At 34.9% G+C, this 15,315-nt stretch overlaps 4 protein-coding genes across 5 annotated transcripts; 1 reads left to right on the top strand and 3 right to left on the bottom strand.

Moving 5' to 3' along the window:
• Positions 1–828: 828 nt before the first annotated feature.
• LOC111893211 (superoxide dismutase [Cu-Zn] 2) lies at positions 829–2,642 on the bottom strand. Of its 2 annotated transcripts, XM_023889280.2 has the most exons (7): positions 2,480–2,642; positions 2,158–2,259; positions 1,852–1,947; positions 1,626–1,657; positions 1,410–1,485; positions 1,240–1,293; positions 829–970 (listed from the first exon to the last, which is right to left on the bottom strand). In XM_023889280.2, exons 1-7 carry the CDS (start codon positions 2,634–2,636, stop codon positions 942–944), a joined length of 546 nt encoding a protein of 181 aa, XP_023745048.1. In that variant the 5' UTR covers positions 2,637–2,642; the 3' UTR covers positions 829–941. The 2 variants fall into 2 exon arrangements, with proteins under 2 accessions (XP_023745048.1, XP_023745051.1); XM_023889283.2 differs by lacking the exon at positions 1,852–1,947.
• A 422-nt stretch (positions 2,643–3,064) lies between these two features.
• Positions 3,065–7,198, top strand: LOC111893191 (tubulin alpha-5 chain). The gene is made up of 6 exons (XM_023889263.3): positions 3,065–3,384; positions 4,033–4,250; positions 4,342–4,541; positions 4,609–5,117; positions 5,193–5,511; positions 7,003–7,198. Exons 1-5 carry the CDS (start codon positions 3,272–3,274, stop codon positions 5,506–5,508), a joined length of 1,356 nt encoding a protein of 451 aa, XP_023745031.1. The 5' UTR covers positions 3,065–3,271; the 3' UTR covers positions 5,509–5,511; positions 7,003–7,198.
• LOC111893201 (ethylene-responsive transcription factor ERN1) lies at positions 5,533–6,532 on the bottom strand. Its single transcript, XM_023889272.3, has one exon. It carries the CDS (start codon positions 6,458–6,460, stop codon positions 5,723–5,725), a length of 738 nt encoding a protein of 245 aa, XP_023745040.1. The 5' UTR covers positions 6,461–6,532; the 3' UTR covers positions 5,533–5,722.
• A 2,473-nt stretch (positions 7,199–9,671) lies between the features above and the next one.
• Positions 9,672–14,964, bottom strand: LOC111893183 (uncharacterized). The gene is made up of 18 exons (XM_023889254.3): positions 13,543–14,964; positions 13,220–13,423; positions 13,019–13,123; positions 12,884–12,949; positions 12,632–12,796; positions 12,471–12,545; positions 12,228–12,385; positions 12,023–12,158; positions 11,871–11,940; positions 11,662–11,789; positions 11,329–11,571; positions 11,136–11,228; positions 10,937–11,022; positions 10,791–10,857; positions 10,629–10,695; positions 10,402–10,538; positions 10,156–10,314; positions 9,672–10,081 (listed from the first exon to the last, which is right to left on the bottom strand). Exons 1-18 carry the CDS (start codon positions 14,794–14,796, stop codon positions 9,929–9,931), a joined length of 3,366 nt encoding a protein of 1,121 aa, XP_023745022.1. The 5' UTR covers positions 14,797–14,964; the 3' UTR covers positions 9,672–9,928.
• Positions 14,965–15,315: the final 351 nt, after the last annotated feature.

The raw sequence follows: 15,315 nt of genomic DNA on the forward strand, positions 1-15,315 counted from the left end.
ATAACCGATTCTTCTCCGTCCACCAAAAATGGCGATTTATGTTTTGGGCAATCCATACTATACGAACTCCATGATATAATCAAGAAATGGATCGAAACCCATTTGTCGAGTGGTTTGACCCACCAATATGCCTCGATTTTGTGTATCACAGGGTTGCTGAGGTCAAAAAAAGGGAAAATGACTTAAAAGCCCAACGAACTTTCCAAACCATTCAAAAAACCTCAATCATGTTTTGTTTGTTCAAAAAAATCCAACGAACTTAACCTTTTGTCTAAAAAGTCCAACAAAGTTCCAAACCGTTCAAAAAATCCTAATTTTTTTTTGTTTAAGTTCGTTGGGTTTTTGTGAATACTCAAAACATGATTGGAGTTTTTTAAACGTTTTGGAAACTTCGTTGGTCTAACAAGTCATTTTCCTGATACGGTAATAAGCCACGTCATCTATTTCTTTTATATTGGACTTTTTAGACAAAATGTCAAGTTTGTTGGGTTTTTTTGAACAGACAAAACATGATTGAGGTTTTTTAAACGGTTTGGAAACTTTGTTGGGCTCGTAAGTCATTTTCTCGTCAAAAAAACATAGTGGAAATGTCATTAACAGCCGCAAAGATTTATAAGACCTTGTTTTACATGAGTTGGGTTTTTATTTGTTTTCTTCTTTAAGTAATCCCTTAAGCAATTGAAATAGGGTTTAGTGGTGTTTCTTCTTTAAGTAACGACCTAATGAGTTTGCTTCCTTAGCTCAACAACTAGATACCTTGACTCAATACTTCATCTACAGCCATGTTCCTTTTCTTCTTATGCATACCATAAACAAACAAGTCAAAAATTCAACCAAAGCAAGTGAACTAATAACAAACATGCTTCTTTAGTTCATTTTTAGGATCTCATAACATGATCAACAAGTATATGCATATTGTACAAAGTATAAAGGAGCCTAGCTTACACAGAAGATTGAAGTCCAATAACACCTGTTAAAGAACAATGAAAAAAACTTTAGTTTTCTTTGTCAAGAACATTAGCTGATTGAGACAATGAGCAACAAATTCAAATCATGTAGGCCATCTGTTACACAGTAACATGACAAGACATGACAGAACATTGCAGTTTCTTGTACATCCGAAAAACCAGAACAATGTAGGAACGGGATTCTCTCTCATCTATGTAAAAGACATGAATGCCCTTGATCCATTCTTAGAATCTTTAGTATTATTCAAGAGGGAAAGATGCAAATAATTACCACAACCAACTCTAGCACCAGCATTACCAGTTGTCTTGCTAAGTTCATGTCCACCTATCACACAAAAAAACACAACTTATTAGTAAATAACTAATTCCAAGAATACCCTTGAAATGATGATCAATAGTTTAATGATTTCTAAGATTATGTCATGAACGATAAGTTTTTACCTCTTCCAAGATCATCAGGATCAGCATGAATAACAACTGCCCTCCCCAAAATGGAATGCTGCCCAATTAGTGGAATCTATACAAGGTTTCAAAGGATAAAGCAATTAAAAAAATAAAAATAAATAAACAATCTGATTATCTCCTTAATCAAGGTATCTTCAATTTTCCCCATTAAAGATTACAAAACTAGCTACATGTGAGTTATAAGATGCATACATGTTTATCCTCAATTGATACATTAGCAATTCCTGCAAAATGAATAAAAATGGTTAAATGCGAAGTGAGAACATTAGGGTTCTATTATTTACACCATTTTCTTCATTCTTTATCATGAATCTTTCATTTTTATGGTTCCCGTTATAATTTCTCCCAAATGGGACCCACATAGCCAAAATGTCACAGAGCCTAAATTTGATGGTTTTATGGGTCAAAGAGCACAAACCGTCTTCACCAGCAACAATGTTACCCAAATCGCCTGCATGGCGTACATCATCTTGAGGAGCTCCATGATCATTCTTTAATGGATTGAAATGAGGTCCTGATTTTATATCAAAATCACACATGAAAAGGTAGGAAAATCGGACCTATCTAACCATAATTTGGAGTATGATCACAAAAGTAAACAAAATCAAGTGATCAGATCTCAATGCATAGTTCAAAAAACCTAGGTCAAATTCATAATTTAGAACTGAAAATTTAAACTCTCGATGCCAAAAAAAAAACGAAGTGCTGTGGATATAAGGAGTACCTGTGGAGATGCAGCCATTAGTGGTATCACCAAGAGCATGAATATGGAATCCATGAAGACCTGGTTTGAGCCCTGTTATTTTACCACTCACATGAGTTACCCCTGTTTTTCAAACACACAAAATCATTGAGCGAAATCCATGGAAAACAGAGTAGCAATTGAACTGCAAAATCACAGATGTAGAGAAATATAACAACTGACAGAGCTTTTTCCTGATAGTTTTTCGTTAATCGAAAATGAAAACCGGGTGCTCGAAGAACAAACCCTCAAATCTCAATACAAAAACTCACAGACACAAACAGTGGTACTAGAGATGAGAGACCATTGGCTTCCTGGAAGAACTGAAGAGACCCTTTGACGGAGCTTTCGCCGCCGGTGATGACTGCCACCGCTTTCAAACCACCCATTTTTATGCCGACTCCGGTTGCTCTTCTTATCTGGCGTTTGTTGATTTCAACCATGAGCTTCATTATTATCATCGCTCTAGCAAAATATTGGAAGTCAAGTTACGATAAACACCCTCATCTTTAAAGTAATACAAACTAGCCCCTCTTTTTTCACTTGTCATGATCTTAAGATCTTCACTAGTTTTATGAATCATATCATATTTATTATGCTTCCATCTTCCATTTTTTACAGTAATTATAACTTTTCATATGATAAAATCTTTTTATCGTCACTACGTAACTCATTTCATTTAATAAAATAAATAATCATGTAAGGAAAAGATGTTTTACACAGTGAAAATATGAGATACAATTAATAATTTAATATATTAAAACATTAGCCTATAATATTTTTCTTTTACTGTCTTTATTTACTTATCTTTTATATATTTTTTTTAAAATAATATGTAAAATAATTATTTTAGAAAAAATTGATTGGTGAATTGTGAGGACGCATAAGAGACAATGGAGGTGCAACGCACAGCGAAAACAAAGAAAGTTGGCGCCAACTATAAATAACCAACGACTGGGATCCCGTATCAACCGCTTTCCCGATTAGTTTCTTTTTCTTTTCTCTTCACATTTCTATTTCGATCAATTCTCCATCTGTTGTTCTTCTTCTTCAATTGGATTTCCAGAAGAAATCATCACATTTTTAGCACATAAATATGAGAGAAATCGTTAGCATACACATTGGTCAAGCAGGGATTCAGGTCGGCAATGCATGCTGGGAGCTTTATTGTCTCGAACACGGAATTCAAAACGATGGATTCCTGCAAGGGTATGTGCATGTTCTTCGTGCTGCTTTGTTTCTATCAGAATTTGCTGTTTGTATCGTGGATTTGATTATTCATTTGAGATTTGAATGAAGGAATGGAAGAGGAAATTCGAATCCGTTACATTTCTAAGCTATATAAATTTGTTTGTTCTTAGGGTTTGTATCAAATAGGAATAATGTAAGTTTGATCCATTTTAGGGCTTGCGTCAAATAGAACAATGCTTGATGCAATCAGACACGCATTATATGGTTATATATGGCACAGATGGCATTCAGTTTTCGTAATAGTTTTTGGTCGATCTATGAATTCTAAAATCGAATCTACTGAATTGATTTTGGTGTTTGTGATACAACAATTTCGTTTATTTGATCATAATTTGAAAGAAACCTAATTTTGCACTTAATCTCAGCAGCTTCTTTACAGCATGAAACAGAAGGTTACAAGATATGCATCTAAACAGTATAATATATGATAACTTTAACTTAATATTAGAACCTAATGATGGCTTGTGATCATGCATACAACACAAGTTTCCTTCAACATCTTGTTGTCCTATTTCTACATACTACTGTACTCTTTGATGTGTTTGATTATTAATCGATTCTCTCTTCTAAGAGGGTCATTCATATCATGAGTTGTTGATTATACAGTGAGAACAGTGGAGGAGGCACTTCAGACGATTCATTCAGCACCTTCTTCAGTGAAACCAGCTCTGGAAAACATGTCCCCAGAGCTGTATTCGTTGACCTAGAACCCACTGTCATTGATGAAGTCAGAAATGGAAGCTACAGACAACTCTTCCATCCTGAACAACTCATATCTGGCAAAGAAGATGCAGCTAATAACTTCGCCAGAGGCCATTACACAGGTAACAAAAGCAAACCAATAATCAACAGATTCATAACCATATTTCAAAATCACAACATCATATTTAAATTTCTTTCAATTCATATATGCAGTGGGAAAAGAAATCGTTGACACATGTCTTGATCGAGTGAGAAAATTAGCTGAAAACTGTACTGGCTTACAAGGATTCATGGTTTTCAATGCTGTTGGAGGTGGCACTGGTTCAGGCCTTGGATCTTTGCTTCTAGAACGTTTATCAGTAGAATATGGGAAAAAACCTAAACTTGGTTTCAGTATCTTTCCATCTCCACAGGTTATATAATATATAAAATATATAAGTTATAAGTTATAACTTTCTCATTTTTGTAAATTTGTTACAGGTGTCAACTGCAGTTGTTGAGCCTTTTAACAGTGTATTATCAACTCATTCCCTTCTAGAACACACAGATGTGGTTGTACTTCTAGACAATGAAGCCATATATGACATATGCAAGAGGGCTTTAGACATTGAAAGACCAAGTTACAGAAACTTAAACCGTTTAATCTCTCAAGTCATCTCATCTTTAACCACTTCTTTAAGGTTTGATGGAGCTATTAATGTTGACATCACCGAATTCCAAACCAACCTTGTCCCATACCCTCGTATCCATTTCATGCTTTCCTCTTATGCCCCTGTCATCTCAACTGCAAGAGCCTTCCATGAACAAAGCTCTGTTTCTGAGATCACCAATGCTGTGTTTGAGCCTGCAAGTATGATGGCTAAATGCGATCCAAGACATGGGAAATACATGGCTTGTTGTTTGATGTATCGTGGAGATGTTCTTCCAAAAGATGTTAATACTTCTGTTGGATCCATGAAGACTAAACGAACTGTTCAGTTTGTTGATTGGTATGTATGTTTTGTTTGATTCACATTTGGTGGAATGAATGGAAGGGTAAAATGGTAATTTTGTTTGTGTGTCAGGTGTCCGACTGGTTTCAAATGTGGGATAAGCTACCAGCCACCTACGGTGGTGCCTGGAGGGAATCTTGCTAAAACTAGACGTGCAGTGTGTATGATAAGTAACAACACAGCTGTTTCTGAGGTGTTTAATAGGATTGACCATAAGTTTGACCTGATGTTTGCAAAAAGAGCTTTTGTGCATTGGTATGTTGGTGAAGGAATGGAAGAAGGTGAGTTTTCTGAAGCACGTGAAGATCTTGCAGCTCTTGAGAAAGATTATGAGGAAGTTGGTCAAGATGCTGAAGAGGATCAGGGAGAAGGAGAAGAAGAAGAATAAGAGGTATGTCTTATGTCTTAATTCTTAAAAATATAATTCAAATCAAGAAATCAATATTTTGATATTTCAAATGATTTGTAATGAAACTATGTTGAAATCTTACATATTAGCAATAAGCAAGAACATCTACATACATCATTTCACATTTTCAAAACTCTCCCTTGTTATTTCAAGAATCACAATTAAATCCTAAAATAAAAAAACACTAGAAACTTCAACAAAACAAAGAACATAAAGGAGGAAGATCCCATATTCCTTCATTTGGATCATTCACAGTCTCAATATATTCTTGAACCCCATTCATCGCATACAACGAAGCCGATATTTGTCTTTCCACTTTCATCCTCTCAAATTCACTAAACTCCATATTATCAATCCTTCCTCCATAACCCCACGAATTATCAAATGTTCCGGAACAACACTTGCTCAAATCCGGCTTATACGCATCATCAAACAACTTACAGTTACTCTCACTACTACTGTCACTGTTACTGTCACTATTACTACCGGTACTGGTACTGGTACTGGTACTGATACTAGTGTTGATGCTGGTGCTGGTACTGATACTGATATTGATACTGGAAGTGGTGGACGCAGTATTTGAGACCGAGGGAACGGAAGAATCTTGATCTCGTTTTTTTGCGATTTTCTTTGAGTTGAGTAAATTACGGATCCGGGACGCGATCGGGGAGTTATGCGAGACGTGAGTGATAAAATTTGTACGCGTGTTGGAGCCGCGAAGAAGACAGGCGGCTTCATCGTATGCTCGAGCTGCTTCTTCTGCGGTTTCAAAAGTCCCTAACCACATTCGGATCTTTTGTGTTGTGTCTTTGATCTCAGACACCCATCTACCCGAAGGTCTTTGCCTTACTCCGACAAATTTGTTGTTTGAACTTCCGTTTTTACCCCTCGGTTTCGACACTCTTGGCTGTTGTTGGAATTGGATTTCCATTGAAATTTTGAATGTGAATTCAAGAGTGTTGTTCACTTGTTCTAACTTCTATGTGTTTCCCTACTTTCTGTTGGTGTGTATATATATATGGATATAGATATAGGGTGTATGTATAGGTGTGTACATGATTTCTGAGGTTTCTATGGTATGTTTGTTTTTAGTGTTTGTTTTTAGCGTTGAACATTCTTTTAGTTTTCTAAGAAGACAAATTATTCCTAATTAGAAAGACCAAGTTGCTATTTTTATACTAAACATTCCATGTGGTTAGATGACTGATTTACCCTTGGACATGGGTATGGACCTGATATAACAAGAGGGCTAAGATGTCAATTTAACCTCTATAATGGACTTGGTCATATAAGACCAAGCATATGCATGGGAAGTAAAGTATTGTAAATCTTACACAACCTTTTTGTATTTTCTAAATTATTACCCTTGTAATTTTGTATTGGACAAAGTTGGACCCTGATTTATGTTGTTTTTGATAAAAAGACACTTGAGTTTCAAAAGTATTTATATATGTTTTTTTTTACTCTTTGTAGGTGCGTATTTGAACAAAGAAGGCCTCGAGATTTGCTTGGAATGAAGGTCACATGCATTTGGTTTCTATTATTTGTATAATTTTTTTGAGCCTTGATTCGTAACAAGGCTTATGTAAAAATAAATTAAGCCTACCAAATAAGGAAAAATAAATTAAAATCTCTATAAATTAATAACCAAATTAATTATTTTGTTGTATACTTAATGTAGAAGTTATCATTTATTGGTAAACATTAGGGGGTGTTTCGGAGATAAAAGAAGTTTAATGGGTCAGATTTCGATATGAAAAAAGGGAAGATACTCTAATATACTGCCACGTGGAGGAAAATTAGATATCATCTAGATAACCCCAAATACCAGAGTCTCAACCAGAAAGTGTTTAATTAGAGAAAATGACAAATATTTTAAATTCAATTCTATGTTTGGACTTGTCTTAAACGTCAATACAATTTTCCAAGGGATGAAAGAAAAACATGATTACCTGTGGAAAGAGGTCAATAAAATAGTCGATGTGTTTTCACTTGTTTTGCCCTAGTGTTAATCTTCATTATATTCTTTTAGCATCTTTTATTTGTTTTTTTAATTGAGAAAATTGAGCCGGGTTTCTAGGACAAATAGAATTTTGGAGTAGTTGACTCAAGTAGATACATATGAATACAAGAACCAAAACCTAATATGTAAATAATTAAGATAATATTTTGTGATTAAGAATTGAAATCAATTTGTTGATGATGCTTATGGAATTATTTATCCAACTAACATAACCAACAAATTTGTCTCTCGAGTGCATATGGTCATAATTATCCATCCTCGTGGCATATTAGATCGATATCATCCTCAGTGTTACTCTAAGCTCTCATAGGACTCGGTTTCCTATCTAATCTGCATAAAGACCTCGTATATTTCTTTACTAAGGGGGTGTTTGGATAGAGAAAAAAGAGGGTGTTTATTGCTTATTGTTTATTCCCACCATAATAAGTTAAGTTTAAGTGTTTTGATAGGAATCTTTAAAAATCAGCTTATTGTGGTAGGGATAAGCTAAATATGCTGATTTTAATAAGCATCTCCCCCCTTGCATATTGTTTATTGCTTATTCCCACCACAAATAAGCTAATAAGTTATAATCTAATTTATCCAAACACCCCCTAAGTCGCATAATGTTGTCTAAAAGCTTGATCCGAATGGTTTGCAATCCATGCACTATGGTCTTTATCATTGTCATGCTTACCTCATATGTACCATGACTAGTGAGGGATAAGCATCTTCTTATGTATAGATGAGGTCAAGGGGACTTCTATTTGGTCCTTATTTGGCATTGAAACAACAGTTCACCTTTGTTTGGTGTATGTTGCAGTCGTGGATGTTTAGTAACATCCTAATAAACGAAGGTAATATTTTGTGATTAGAAATTAATGTCAATATCGAAATTACCTCATATGGATGTATAAGGAAGAGGGTAACACATGTTGGGATAGGAGCCTTTTGGTTGCATTGTATGGGTTCTTAGTAGAAGCCTATTCGTGTTTCGAAGTTCTAACAAGGACCCAAAACATGAAGCCATAATTAGGGACATACAAGCTAGAGAATGAGACAAAATCTCCTTTATTTTGTCTATAAAGTGCACCTTGTCTTTGATGGACAATAGGGTTGGGTAATAACCCTAGTTCAAATGCTATTTTAAAGAATATAACTAGGTATTGAAATATTCGTGAAAATACAGTTACAATCTCACGAAAATATATAGTTACAACTACGCAAATAATATCAAACACTTGCGATAAAAACAACATTGTGAGAATTTGCATCATTTGCAGACATGTTGTCTTATATGCTCGCACTCACGAATGTGTTCATAATTCATGTTGATAATTCTTGTTCTATTAACACTACTCCAGTTCATGTTCTATTAAAACTACTTCAATTTTAGTATGGAAAATAATAATGTATGCTTATAGAACTACAATAACAAATACAAAATAACCTAAAATGTAAACCATATTCGCCATAATGTTCTTGAAACATTTACAATTGTTACATCTATACAAAAATGAAGAATTAATGATTACTTACTTGCAACACAGGAGCATTTACAATCCACAATTGTAAAAAATAAGATGATTTTTGCTCATTTTTCACGATGATGGGGACAAAAAACAACCTAAGTGCAACAAGGGTGAACTTTTGATGTGGTGATTTGTGGGCCCTTTTTGTCTTATCTCGTAATTTGCGAGCTTATTTTTTGTAAACATTTCGTCATTTTGTTAAATCCGAGAAAACAAGGGTTAAGGCCATATAAAAAACTAATTGATCTTTAAGTTAAAGGAGATAAAAAGGAATAATCCAATGGGTTTTTTTGTTAATACCTAACAAATATGATCTTTAATATGACAACGTCAGAAGTGGTTAACATGCCTTTTTAAGATTACGCCAACATAATTATGTTTAAAAGTTAACAAGTGGGAATAACATACTATTTCAAATCAGTATATAAAACAAAATGACTCGAACCTTTTTTATTATTTAAAAATGTTGGTTTTATGCCGTTGTGTGGAAAACGACACTATTCCTACTATATACATATTCATGGATTTATATATAAACACAAACTATTCACTTATTATATATTTTTAATATTGTAACATCACAATATCACATCAATGATCAAACCAAAATAAAACCACCAAATTTTTAAAATCCTTAAATACAAGTCACAAATCTCAACATCCAAAACCAATACAAAACTCTTTCATCTCTCTCATGACAAAATAAACAAAAACGATTTGTAGTATCTATATGCAAAATTCATTCATTCCCTAAACCTATTTCTCTCACTTTCAACACCAAATGCATGCAAAAATGAATCAACCATAAATAAAAACAAATAATGCACACACTTACCAAAATCATACAAAACCTTTAATTCAAGACTTAAGATGAAAGCACAGATTGAAGAGCAAGCTGTTGTTGAGGTTGTAAAGATGAGAAAGTTGAAGCCAAGGTAGATGGTGGAAGTGTTCTTAACAGATTAATCATTCGCCCAACTGTTTCTTCAGATGCCAAATCTTTCCCAGCAAATAAAACCTAACACCACAAAAAAAAATTAAAAAAATATGAAACGAGAAAGAAAGAAAAAAGTCGAGGGACTAAAAGCGTACATCCGCAAAGACGGAGACTATTTTCGGAAGATACTGATGGTTAAGGCCTAACAGTTCCCCATCCGATCTTTCCACCATTGAACAAAGCTGATTGTGGACCACTTTCGCCTCGATTAAATCTCCTTTTAGTGGCAAGCAGTTTAGCCATGCTGGAACAATCTGAGAAGTTTGGGACCAAAATTGTAAATATAAGCCAAACTGAGGGACCAAAAATGTAGATTTTGTTAAAAAGAAAAAAAAAAGTACCTGAGCAGCATTGATGGAATCACGATGGAATTGGCATATTTTGCCAAGAGCTGAAACTGCATTGTCATATGCCATTACATTATCTGCATGTAATGCATCTGGCCTTCTTATCACACCATCTAATCTTGTAAGAGCCTCTGAAAAAAAGAAAAAATAGCAACTTACTTTCATTAAATTTGTTTATTATTTATTTTTCTTTTTTATTATTATAGCAAATAAAATCCTACCACCAACAAAAGGTCTGAATGCAGCTCCACCAAACTCTGCACAAATTCCAACACCATAAACTGCTGCCTGAAAGCCACACAAATATATTTATTATTTAGAATTAGAATTAAATAAAAAAAATAAAATGATAATAGTTTGATATTGAATTAAATTATGCTGACCTGGCGAACATCTGTGCTTGTGTCATTGCATGCCTCCAACACCAAGGGTAGAAAAGTTTCATAATATCTGTAACAAGATATAAAAATTATAATTTTTTTTTAAAATAATGATACTAAAGTAACAAAAGAATGAAAAAAGCTTTTACTTTAGAGCTGCATCTCCACAATGCTCTGCCACGTCATCAAATATGCAAATTGCTATTCTTTTCTCCTCAGAGGTCCTATCCTTGCCCTAAATTTAAAATGTAGGGCTTATTGTTAGTATTTTGTATAAAAACTAAAAAAGAAAAATAATTATTTAAAAAATATATATATATATTATAATTAATGTTATTCGATACTCACCCAGAATGGCATCAAGTAAGGCAAGAGTTCATCAAAAAGAGGTAGAAATGGGGCCTTGAAAGTCTTGAGTAGAGTACCCAAACAATCACCAACCTAGATTTAACAAAAAAGAAAATATATTTAGAATAATTTATTAGCATAAACAGATTTATAAAAAAATAAAAAATAGATTATATAATATAAGAGCGTATACTTGATCAAAAAGTTCTTCCTCTTGCTCGTTTTCTTCTTTCAACATTTCCCCTTCTTCTGCATCAAAGTCCTCTGCTTTGACTCTTTCGCCCCTTTCGTTTCTTCTTGCTGAGCTGGCAGTGATCACCTGTTTTATCTCCTCAACAATGCTTCTAACTTGATTTTCATCTAAAAGGGGCCCACAGATTTGCACACACTCCTTGATTGAATCAATCATACTTGAGCAGATTTCAGTCTCAGGTTCCTAAAAACCAAAAGTCAATAAAATAAAGATTCATAATCTTGTTATATGAACAAATGAAAGTCAACAAATAGGGAGAATGACGAAAATAACCTTGTGAAGAGCCTCTACTAAAGCTGGTATGATATAGTCTGACAGCTGTTTTACATATGACTCATTGCGACCCTGAGATTGCCCCTTTTCAACAGCTAGTTTTGCTGATCGAATAAGCTCAGGCATAGCTAAAAAGTCAAAGAAAAAGTCAACATTTAGATAAACATTAACATTAAGTTATCAGGGGTAAAAGAGGTATTTCATTTCACCTGAAACTGCAGCCTTCCTAACTTCTTCATGGAAATAGAATTTAAGAAGTGGTACTAATGTTGGTGCAACCTGCATTGGTTTTTATTAAAAAGTTAAGCCAAAATGTAAAAAGATAACAAAGGGTAAAAAAGGTATTTCATTTCATTTTCACCTGATCGATCCATGGGAAAAACCCTTCTTTTAATTCATCAGCATAGCAACAAAGCATGTTGCATGCTGTAGCTTTCTCCTCGAGGACACTAGTTTTGATCCCTATTCTCTTATCTCCAAGTGTGATAGTCTCAATGCTGCAATATCAACAGCCATTCGTTACTCACAAACAGAAGGGCAAAATGGTCATTAACTGAAAATCACACCTTTCGTCATCAGACTCATCAATATCATCATCTGAATCATCAGCAGAAGTAATTGTAACATCTGGTTTAAGTTGAGCAGAATGAAGCAATGGTGGCATCACAACATTCATGTAAGGGAGAAAATCTTGCCCTAGGCACTTGCAGAGTCTTGCCCATGCCTACAAACAATAAATGTATAAATTATAATCTTTAATTCAAAATGAATCTGTTTTAAAAAATTTAAGAAAAAGAAAAGAAGCATACTTGTAACATGTAGCTTATTGTTGGATCATCTGTCTCCAATTGGGAACCTTGAAGTGACATAAGGACATCCATAACCTTGAATCATGTAACAAATTATAAGTTTCCAAGATGAAAATATAAAAACATTCGTAAACTACATATATAAATATATAAAAGTATACCTGTTTAGCATCATCTTTGAACTTATCTTTTCCAACAGCCATTCCAACTAAACTAATACACTCCATGGATTTGGCACGAAGCATACGATTGGTTTTATCAGTTGCATTCATCAATATAGCTTTCAAGTATGGCATAACTGCATCATAATACTTTTGAAAATGCTCCTGTAAAATCATAAACTATGTGAGAACCAATTTAAAGAAAATAAACAAGTTAATGAGAGAATATGAAGATGAAATGATGAATAATACCTGAGATGAGTCAGCAACAGATGCCAAAGCAGTCAAAGCCCCCTCTTGCACCATCTGCTTTGGATTCTGGAAATACAAAAATGATTCAGTATTCATATATTCATATCTTTTAAGGTTACTACAAAATATATATACCTGCAAAAGTACAAGTAATTTCCCCACAATCCCATCTAAGTAAGGTTGTAGAAGTTCTGATGTACAATTTTCACTGAAGTTGAGAACTGCTGAAGCAGCATGTGCCTGAAAAACATGCATACATGATACAACAATGAAATGTACAGATACAGATATAAAGATAAAAACATATCATTACTCATTAGTAGTATCTTTACTCACCTGAACTCGTGGATTATGGAAATCATCCATTGCTGAAGCTAGTGCTGGAAGAACAAGATGATGATACTGGTTTTGCAAGTCTGGGCCCAAGTCTGTTGACAGTTGACCAATTGCATTGATGGCTGCCCATCTAACACGAGGGTGAGGATTTTGAAATGAGTTCAACACCATTGACACAACTTGCTCTAAGTTCTTTGTCATGACCTGAATCGATGAGAAAACAAAAAGAATAAGTTGCAATAATAACACAACAATTTCATTACAAAATGTCATCAACAGTGATGTACATGGAAACCAAAACAAAAAATTATTAAAAATGGTACCTTTGAACACCCTTCTGCAATTTGAGCCAATGCAATGAGTGCAGCATGGTGCTTCTGCCACTCTGGAGCAGCTAAATAAGCTGGCAAAATCTCGGAGACAACAGGAACAATGGTATTTCCACCCAAAGACATAGAAAGTCTATCCAAGCATTCTTGACCAACGCTGTAATTGCTAGACTCCCCTGCATCCTCATGTTCAACCTCAGCGCTATGCCAAGCAGGGTCATCTTCAACATCCAGTAGCATCTTCATCAGTATCTCAAACAATCTCTTAATGAACTGTGGCAACTTCCTAATCATCCCTGGTGCCCTCTCCCTAGCTTCAGCCAAAGTAATCACAAACTCAACTGCCAAATGCTTAGTTCCCTCTTCTAGAGTTTCAGCCTCTGCGATTTGCAACATTGCACCCACAACTTCGGCTATTTGTTTCCTTAAAAACCTGGGTTCGGTGCCTGCTAATTCAATTAGCAACTCTATAGCCTCCTGTGCAGTGGACTCCTCCCCTGAGTTCAATGCTTCTGTTAATGTTTGCATCATTAAAGGCAACAAATCATGGAGTTTGTCCCTATCTGAGGCTTCCTCTAGAGCCTGAATGAAATTGATTGAAGCGCTTAAGGCTGCAATTCTTACATCGGGATCTGTCCCTGTGCCTAAACATCCTAGAAAAACAGCATGTAAAGTGTCTAGATAAGGCACAAGTGTATCTCCAATGTATTGAGCTAATTGTGCAAAAATCAACAAAGCACTCTCTCTATGCCTAGGATTTCCAGATGTAACACACTGAAACATGAAAGGTAAAAGCTCCGGCCATCCATTTTCAGGCAAAACCAACGATGCAAGCTCGGAAACAGTGTCACATAGCTTTTTGGATATAGATTTAGATGATTCTCTAGTAACGGACTCGAGCAAGGTTGATTTCAGGGTTAATTGGGTGGTAGGCGAAAGAGAAGGGTACAGAGTTTGCGATTGAGACTCATCGGAAGCGATGGTGAGGATGCGGCGCAAAAGAACGGCAGACATAGCACGAGCTTCGGCGTGAGGTGAGGAATGGAGGAGTTGCGAGAGCTTGAGGACGAGCGTATCTGGATGATTCTGTTTGCATATGTTGAATAGGGTTTCGGCTTGTGAACGCTGGTCGTTGGCGGCGGACATGAGGTGGGAGATTAGGGTTTCGAATTGTGAGTTGTCGGAACCGAGGATGGCCGCTACCTGAGCCAATTCAAGATCGGTAGGACGATTGACGGAAGACGCCATGGATGCAGCGGTTGTGGTTATCCGGCGGCGGTTTTGTGAGATGATATCTCCCTCCAAAGAGTGGTGGTTTTTGAAGAGATGGAGGGAAGAGGGTTTTAGGCTGGAGCCTATAAGGAGTGTTTGGACACAGTGATAATATTTTTTTCCTCTTTGGCTTCTTTCTATATTGGCGCAAAAACCTTGTAGAACCAAATAAAAGCCAACGCCATCAAAACTACTATTATTTATTTATTTATTTTTGTGAGACGCCGTATCAGTTTATTAAAAATGAAAATTAATATTAATATATAAATATTAAACGTTTTATAAAGTAGTTGAAAAAAAAAACTCAAACATTCCATATATAACTGTAAATTTTGGGAATTTAATATAAAAAATCATAAACCTCAAAAAATACCAAGTAGAAAATAAAAATAAAAAAAGAAACAGAAAAAACCATGTGACAAAATAAAAGAAAATAAGACGTAGCAAAAATGATTTTCATTTATTAGAATAGAAGATTAAATTTCTAACTAATCC

Source organism: Lactuca sativa, chromosome 2, assembly GCF_002870075.4.
Source record: "Lactuca sativa cultivar Salinas chromosome 2, Lsat_Salinas_v11, whole genome shotgun sequence".
Taxonomy (NCBI): Eukaryota; Viridiplantae; Streptophyta; class Magnoliopsida; order Asterales; family Asteraceae; genus Lactuca; species Lactuca sativa.